At 43.7% G+C, this 8,341-nt stretch overlaps 1 protein-coding gene across 1 annotated transcript; it reads left to right on the forward strand.

Moving 5' to 3' along the window:
- On the forward strand, positions 1 to 1,809 carry LOC110888251. Its single transcript, XM_022135783.1, has one exon. The coding sequence runs from the start codon at positions 1 to 3 to the stop codon at positions 1,807 to 1,809; it is 1,809 nt and encodes a 602-aa protein (XP_021991475.1).
- Positions 1,810 to 8,341: the final 6,532 nt, after the last annotated feature.

Raw genomic sequence — 8,341 nt, forward strand, 5'->3', positions numbered from 1 at the left:
ATGGCAACACCACCAAGCTCACGAACCATCCAAACGGTGAAGCACGATCGTGATAAGGTCACCGTGGAAAACATCACCCACGAAGAAAAGAATGAAAACCAGGTGGAAACCCTAGAAAGGGAGGAAGCCATCACTCTAGATTTTGTTGCCATGCACAGAGAGAAGCTGGAAAAACATCTCGAAGATCTAGAAAGACAGGAGAAACTCGACAGGCTCAGGGCTAGGCTATCCTTTGACACACCGACCAACCAGGAAGGAGCAGATCCACAAAGAAAAAATGATGGCACTGACCCTCTTGAAACCTTCATGACAGCCCTCAGGCAGATGTTCTCGGAGGAGAGAGAAGATCTCATTACAGGGAAGAAACAGAAAGGAAAAGAAAAGGAAAAGGAGAATCAAAACGATGATGGTCTGGATCAGCCTTACCTCCCTCGGGATTTGGCAGAGATTTCAAAGTTCACTAGGAGGATCGCTGAGGTGCCCATGCACCCCAAGACAAAGCTGCCCCCGAACTTCGACAGGTACGACGGGACAAGAGACCCTGAGGACCATCTCCATGCTTTCAAAGGCGCAGGCCAGCTGGGATGGTGGCCTATGCCAGTTTGGTGCCACATGTTTTTGCAAACTCTAACGGAGGGAGCCAGGGTCTTGTTTGACAGCCTTCCCCCAGGAGGAATTAACAGCTATGAAGAGCTAAGTGAAAAGTTCCTGAGGAACTTTGGTCAGCAAAGAAAGGTGATCAAAAACCTAAACGAAATCATGCATATAAGGCAAAGGGACAGTGAACGGATAGACCAGTACATGGAGAGGTTCGTCAAAGAAAGTATGAATATCAAGGATGTCCCGGAGGTCATGAAGATCAGCAGTTTCATTAATGGACTGAAGCACGCACAACTATGTGAAAAGCTATGGGAGGAGTTCCCACATTCGTTCGATAATCTCATGGACAGGGCCAGGGCCTTTGTCATGGGCAAAGACACGGTCAGTAAATCTAAAGAAATGGACACCCCACCCCGAAGGGTCAACCCCGCTACAAAACCTCCCGAAAAAGGTACACCTTACTCACGAAAACCAGCTATTGATAGAATGATGCATGATAGGACGAGACCCTCGTATTCCCCATACAGACCTCGGGGAAGAGGCTCGTTCCCTTACTCTGATAGCTTCACCCCTCTAACTAAAACCCTAAGTGAAATATTGGCCACTGAGAGGGTGAAGAATTCTTTTCCAAGACCCACCCCCATAAAACCAGGGCCAAAGGCACAACCAAACGAATACTGTGACTTCCACAGGGGATTCGGTCATAAAACTGATGATTGTATGTATCTAAAGAGGGAAATAGAGGCCACGGTAAAAACGGGTAAACTGGCTCATTTGGTCAAGGAAATTAAGGAAGGAGGAGGGGACCGCAAAGGGAAAGATGTGAGGGAGCCTGGAAGGGCAGATGTAGACATGATTCGAAGAAGGGATGAATTTGATACCACTAGGAGTGTAAAGGCCAAAGTCCTGGGCTCCCCAGACCGCATGAAACCTCCCATCTTGATGCCACACTTGGAGGAGAACGAGGTACAGCGGCTCTCCCTCAACATTTCAGCCATAATAGCTGGGCACAAGGTAGCCAGAATACATGTGGACGGGGGAAGTGGAGTGGAGGTGATATATGAACACTGTTTCCTAAGATTTGACAGGGATGTGAGGGATCGACTCGAAGAAGATTCTATCCCCCTAATGGGTTTCAATAATAGTGTGTCACACCCCTTCGGAAAGATCAGACTCCCGTTTACAGTCGGGGTTGGGGATCGTGTCTGAACCATAAACTTAACTTTCACAATGGTTCGAGCACCCTCAAAGTACAATGCAATCCTGGGAAGACCCGAGATTGGCGATTTGCAAGCACAGGCGTTAACCCCACATGGAGCTTTAGTGTTCCAGACGCCAAAAGGCTTGGCTTGGGTAAAATCTTCATACGAAGTCGTGTCTTCAGTATCTGAAGGCGAAGTGTCTGAGAAACCTCAAAAATATGGGGTAGAAGAGTGGGTCCTCTGCGACAGGTTCCCGGAGCAGACGGTTAAGGTGGGAAGCCACCTAAGTGACAAATGTAAGAGTGCTCTCAAGGAGCTGCTTCTTTTCAACATAGACGTGTTTGCATTTCAACACGGAGACATGACAGGAATCCCAAGAAGCCTGACCGAGCATCGACTCAATACATACACCTGGGCGAGGCCAGTAAAGCAAAAGAAACGAAGCATGGGTCCTAGCAAGAGGAGGGCCGCCTGTGAAGAGACCACGAAGCTGCTCAGAGCGGGGATAGTAAGAGAAGTGAAGTATCCATCCTAGGTTGCTAACCCGGTCATGGTCAAGAAGAAAGACGGGGGGTGGAGGATGTGCATTGAGTTTCAAGATCTGAATAAAGCATGCCCTAAGGACTGCTATCCCCTCCCGGAGATAGACGTCCAAGTGGACTCCTTATCTCAGTATCCCCTAAAGTGCTTCTTGGATGCTTACAAAGGATATCATCAAATACAAATGTCAATGGAAGACGAGGAAAAAACCGCCTTCATCACAGACGAGGGAACCTTTTGCTACACCAAAATGCCCTTCGGGCTAAAAAATGCTGGGGCCACTTACCAAAGGTTCATGAATACCCTTTTCAGAGAGCAGCGGGGACAGAACTTGGAAGTGTACGTCGATGACATTGTAATAAAAAGCCTAACCGAGACGGCCAAGATGTGAATATGAAGTTGAACCCTGGGAAGTGTTGCTTCGGGGTAGAAGAAGGGAAATTCCTGGGAGTAGTAGTTACTAAGGGCGGAATCAAAGCTAATCCAGAGAAAACTCAAGCTGTAGCCGAAATGCGATCCCCCAGGTCCCTGAAGGACATTCAGCAGCTGAATGGAAGGTTAATCGCCTTAAACCGCTTCTTATCAAAGGTGGCCGACATGACTCTTCCCTTCATGAAGGTACTATAGGATTGTCTCCAGACGGACATATTTAAGTGGACCCCGGAGGTGGAATTCGCTTTTCAAGAAATGAAAGATTACATCTGCAAGCTCCCGACCTTAGCCACCCCAGTACCCGGGGAGGATTTGCTTTTATATCCATCTGCCTCAAAAACGACCATAAGTGCAGTTATGATGGTGGAACGGGAGGGAAAGCAGATACCAATATACTTCATTAGCAGGAATCTCAAGGGTCCTGAAGAACGCTATATGCCCCTGGAGAAGTTGGCTTTGGCCCTTGTCTTTGCGTCTTGGAGACTCAGAAGATACTTCCAAGGACACAAGGTCACCCTAATGACAGATCAACCCCTCCAAAAAGTGCTAAGGAGGCCGGAGTTATCGGGCCGACTGGCCAAATGGGCAGTTGAATTTGGAGAACACTCCCTAGAATTCAAAGCCAGAACTTCCACGAAAGGACAAATACTGGCCGACTTCTTGGCGGAGGTCCCTGAGGATGAGGAGAAAGAACTTCTAAAGTGGGAAGCCATGGAGAGGGAAGAAAAAGAGAAGGAAGACGAGGCAGTATGGAAACTACTCACAGATGGGGCCTCCAGCGAAGAAGGTAGTGGAGCGGGCATTACGTTGGTCAGTCCCGAGGGAGTTGAGCTAACCTATGCCATCAGGCTAGACTTCGAGAATACCAACAACACTGCAGAATACGAGGCTCTTTTGGCAGGGATGAGACTAGCCAAAAAGATGAAAGCAAAACATGTGGAACCCAGTATAGACTCGCAGTTTGTGGTCAAGCAGTACCAGGGAGAGTATGAGGCTAAAGACAGCATAATGGCTCAATACGTGGCAAAGGTAAAAGAGACAGCCGAGGCTTTCAAGACTTTCAAGCTAGAATATATCCCCCGTGGGAGAAACAGGAAATCCGATGCCCTCAGCAAGCTGGCTTCCGTAGCATTTGACCACCTAGCAAGAGAAGTCAAAGTGGAAGTCCCGACCTCCCCCTCCTTTGACACAGAAGAGGTAGCTGCAATTGAAAATGCACAAGAGACATTTTAGGATCTGAGGCTCTCATAATTGTGCTTGTTTGCATAATTTAAACATTAAGTGCAACGGAAATGAACACAAACTTTGTAAGCACAATTCAGGAAGAAGATAGTTTTGATAAACACATGCTTTTCATAGAGTCGAATGATTACAATTCAAAGCAAAAGATTTACAGAGCATGCTTACAAACTAAACTCCCCCTCAGCCTGATGCTCCAAGGTTGATTGCACAAGATGAAAGGATTGGACTAGAGGAGAAGAACCCACTCAATCAATCAAATGTAACAGTACAGGGTACTGTTACATTTATAGGCAAACCAAACCACTGAAGCATCTTAGCTGACGTCACCATGAAAGCAACATCTAACAAACTAACAAACTCTATCTACTGTTTTATAACAACTGACCATACATGCACTGATTACTTTCTAAACACTGATGTATAAACACTGATTCTTCATTCCACTGTTGTAGTCAACCACTGATGTTGAGCATCAGTGCTTTCTTTAAAGGGTGATCAGGCCTTGAACGAGCAGTACTTTAGTTCTTCATCAGTGCTTGGAATCCATCAGTAGATTTAGCTTCAGTCTTTAATCTTCATCAGTACTTTAGTAGCAGCTGTTCTATTGAGTGGTGTTTTGAAGTCTATCAGATGCTAGATAACCACTGTCAAGGGGAGAGCTTAATGCAAACAACTGCTTATGACTAATCCACTCTTGTGAACCGGTTTTGGCTTTCATTATCTGTTCCTTTAGTAGGGTTCAATCCCAACAATCTCCCCCTGGAACAGATAATTCCAAAACCCTTCATTATTCTGGATTTTTATTTCTCATCAGAAGTTCCCTAACTTGATCTTTAAATTGAAGCTCAAAAGCATGAGAACTTGTATCACCCTCATCCCTACACAGTGTAAGCTCAAGAGATCTTGTAGATCTTCAACACCCAGGCCTAGTGCTTGATTCCTTGATATGTGCTTCACTTCTCCATTAGATCTGATCAGGGTCAATACATGGGTCTTTTGATCAGACATCCATTTTAGTACTTTTGAACCCAATGGGTTTCTTGGGAGAGGCTTATTCATTGATGAGTCAGGGGATTGTGGCCTTGTGAGAGGTTGTTGATCATTACTCAGTATTTTTGCTGGTTCAGAGTTTTCAACATGATCAGCACTCTGAGCTTTTGATAGTTCAGAGTTTTCCGCATGATCAGTACTCTGACCTTTTGCTACTTCTGAGTTTTCAGCTGACATTTGATTGAAGGCCTTTTTTATGATTTCATTTGCTGCAGCTATGTCTTCTGCAACTTCTTGTTCAATCAGCTCTTGCCTTTTTCTTTGTTCAAGCTCAATGGCTGACATGTCTGCTGAAGTATTTGGTGACGCAGGTTTGGTCAATACCTTTTTGACAAGGTTTTGAAGTTTCACTGAGCTATCTTCATTTAGATCCATTTTCTTGATGGCTTTTGTAAAGTACTCAGCTTCCTTTTCGTTTTCTTCTTCACTGGTCAACAGTTTCCCTTTTTATTGGTTTAACACAATGATAGGGGTATCTGCTGATGTGAACAGTGGTTTAGGATCAATGACCTGTTTTGGCTTTTTGTGTTCAGGCTTCTTTGGTACATTAGGATATGTTATTTTCCTTCTTTTCAACCTTTCATAAGCCTCATCTGTATACTGCTTAGTCCATTTTGCTATGGCTTTAGCAGTTCCCATATTTCCATCCACTAACTCCTGTTTCTTTCTCTTGTATTCTGAAGTGAGTTTATCAATGGCCTGCTTGTATTTACTCCAGTTTGGAGCTATCTTTTTCTTGCTTGGATCATTTTGAATTCTCTTGATTCTGTTCACCTCATGCTTTAGTGCAATGAGTGGCCATTCACTAAATTGTTCTTCTTTGGCAGGTTAAAATTTTTCTTTCATGATGAATTCAAGAAACTCCTTTCCCATTACCTTTTGTAGGGCAGCATCAGGTGACATATTTGACATGTCTTTGCTCTGGTCTTTTGCATAATCTTCCATTTGTTTGACCTTTGTGAGTAAGAACTCCATTCTTTCAGAAATGGCTTTATTACCTTGATCTTTGCATTCAATTCTGGCTCTTATATCTGCTTGCCTGGCTTTGAGTTTTAGATACTCACTCATGGTTAATGGATTCCTGAAGCCAATGAGAGAAGGAAATCTTCTTCCCAAGGATCATCTATTGTATAGAATTGTTTCATTTTATCCTTTACAACCTCCAATTCAAGTGGATATTTCTCAGCAACAAATTCAATTCTAGTGGAGGATATCTGAGTGGGTGGTTGTGGATTGATGACATTGTAAGGTGTAGAGGATAAAGGAATAGGTGCTGGTATATCATCAGCATTCTTCTGAAATTTCCTTTTCCTTGTGTAAAGCTTTTTGGGTGAAGGGGATTTTGGTTATGATATAGAAATGTTGAGATCAGTGGTGGATGGTTGACTAACAGCTGTTGAAACAATTGGTGTTTCAACCTCTGTTGTCATTACAACTACTGATGTGTCAGTAGGTGTCTTCTGCTTTTGAGCAGGTGTTGAAATGGTAGTGATTTGAGTGGTGGAAAGTGTCTGACTAACAGGTGTTGAAACAACTGGTGTTTCAACCACTGTTGTCATTACAACCGATGTTGTAACACATGTTGTCTTCTGCTTTATGGCAGGAGGTAATGGTGGTGAATTTGGTTTTGGTGGTGGTGATGTGATAATAGATGATGATGGTGGTAGGGCAGTGGTTGTGGTGGTGTGTGATGAAGTGGTGTGTGTTGATATGGCAGCTTTAGTCTGGCTATCTTTTTCTGGTTCAATATAAACACCATCCTCAATTCTCTTCTTCTTCCACTTGATTTTCTCCCCCTTTTTGGCATTATCTGGAAAGGGGTTATTCATGAAGAGGATAGTGGGAGGAACTTTTCCAGTGGTGCTTTGTATATGAGCCTTGATAGCTTTGATGTCTGCTTGAGTATCTTTAAATCTTGACTCCACCATGTTTGTCAGCATTTGTACATGTATTGCATGCTGCTGATCAGCCATTTGTTTTTGTTTTTCAAGCAGGGGTTGAAGTACATTCCATAGCTCATTTGCAGCAGGTGCAGGTTGTGCAGGTGCTTGACCTGGAACAGTAGTGGATTGTGCTTTTTGAGCTTTTAACAACTGTTGCACCATATCTTTATCTCAGCAACTGATGTTTCAATATTTTCAACTCTGTCCATCAATTCTTAATATTTTAAATCATCACCCAAGTTAATGGGATCATCTGATTCCCCACCAACAGTGGTTGTACCAATGTGTGACTTAGGAAATGAATCCCAAAAGTCATTCATTGATGCCCCTTGTTCTTGGTACTGGGGTCTTATTCCTTCAGCACTTGATAGCCTTTTGAAGGTACTAGTGGGCATAACAAACTCACTAGTGGTTCTCAGAGGTGCTATGTAAGGAATTGCCTTCAAGGGAGTCTTATGAATGTAACCACTGTCCAAATGTAAACCAGTGGGTTCAACATTTGTAATGGCTGCTCCACTTGAACTACTGTCAGGAATTACTTGTAATCCCTGCAGTGTAACCTCCTCAGTTGTTGCTGGGATAGCAGAGGTATAAACATCAGACCCAGTCACTTGTTGGAGTATACTCTCAGTGATAGGTGTTTGAGAGGAACTGGTTTGTGTCTGTGCTATATCAACTGCATGCAACAAAGTTATTATGGATTGTGGTAATGTGAGGGGTGAAGATAAAGGTGTTGAAAGAGATATGTCCTTGGGATCAGGACTGAGGAAGATGGATCCAATTGAATCCAGAGCTTCATATTGTGGGGTCCCTGTGTTTACAACCTAATCCTTTTGTGAGGATGCAGGAGGAGTTTGAGGCAAAGGTGGAGATCTTTCTTCCATCTGCTGTGAGGAAGTAGCAGTAGTGGTTATTGGTGACATTTGTGTTGTCACTGGCAGTGGCTCTAGGATCTCATCTTCCAGAGTTGCCTTTGATTTGGGTTTGGGGGGCTTTCTGGATGTTTTCTTTTTGGTCTTTTTGGTAATGGCAGGTGTGGGTTTCAAAAGCAGTGGTTGTGCTGCTATGATCACCTGGAGCAGTGGGCTCAGCAGCCGATACCTGAGGAGCAGTGTTATCTGCTAAATTCTGCTCAGGCACCTCTGCTTTTGTTTTTGAAGGTGTTAACATTCTAGAGAATGTTTCAGGTGTTAAACCATTTATTTGAAAATAAACACCTTGTTTGAGCAAATTTTCATTTTCCTTTCCAAATTTTTGTTTAAAATAGTAGCTTAGAAACCTTGGAAAGAGCAAAAATGATTTGCTGTCAACATTTTTTACCAAGTCATTAAA

This window comes from Helianthus annuus, chromosome 11, assembly GCF_002127325.2.
Source record: "Helianthus annuus cultivar XRQ/B chromosome 11, HanXRQr2.0-SUNRISE, whole genome shotgun sequence".
Classification (NCBI taxonomy): Eukaryota; Viridiplantae; Streptophyta; class Magnoliopsida; order Asterales; family Asteraceae; genus Helianthus; species Helianthus annuus.

What these genes read in the sequence shown, in the direction of transcription:
- LOC110888251 (XM_022135783.1), top strand. Translation starts at nt 1, where the DNA reads ATGGCAACACCACCAAGCTCACGAACCATCCAAACGGTGAAGCACGAT.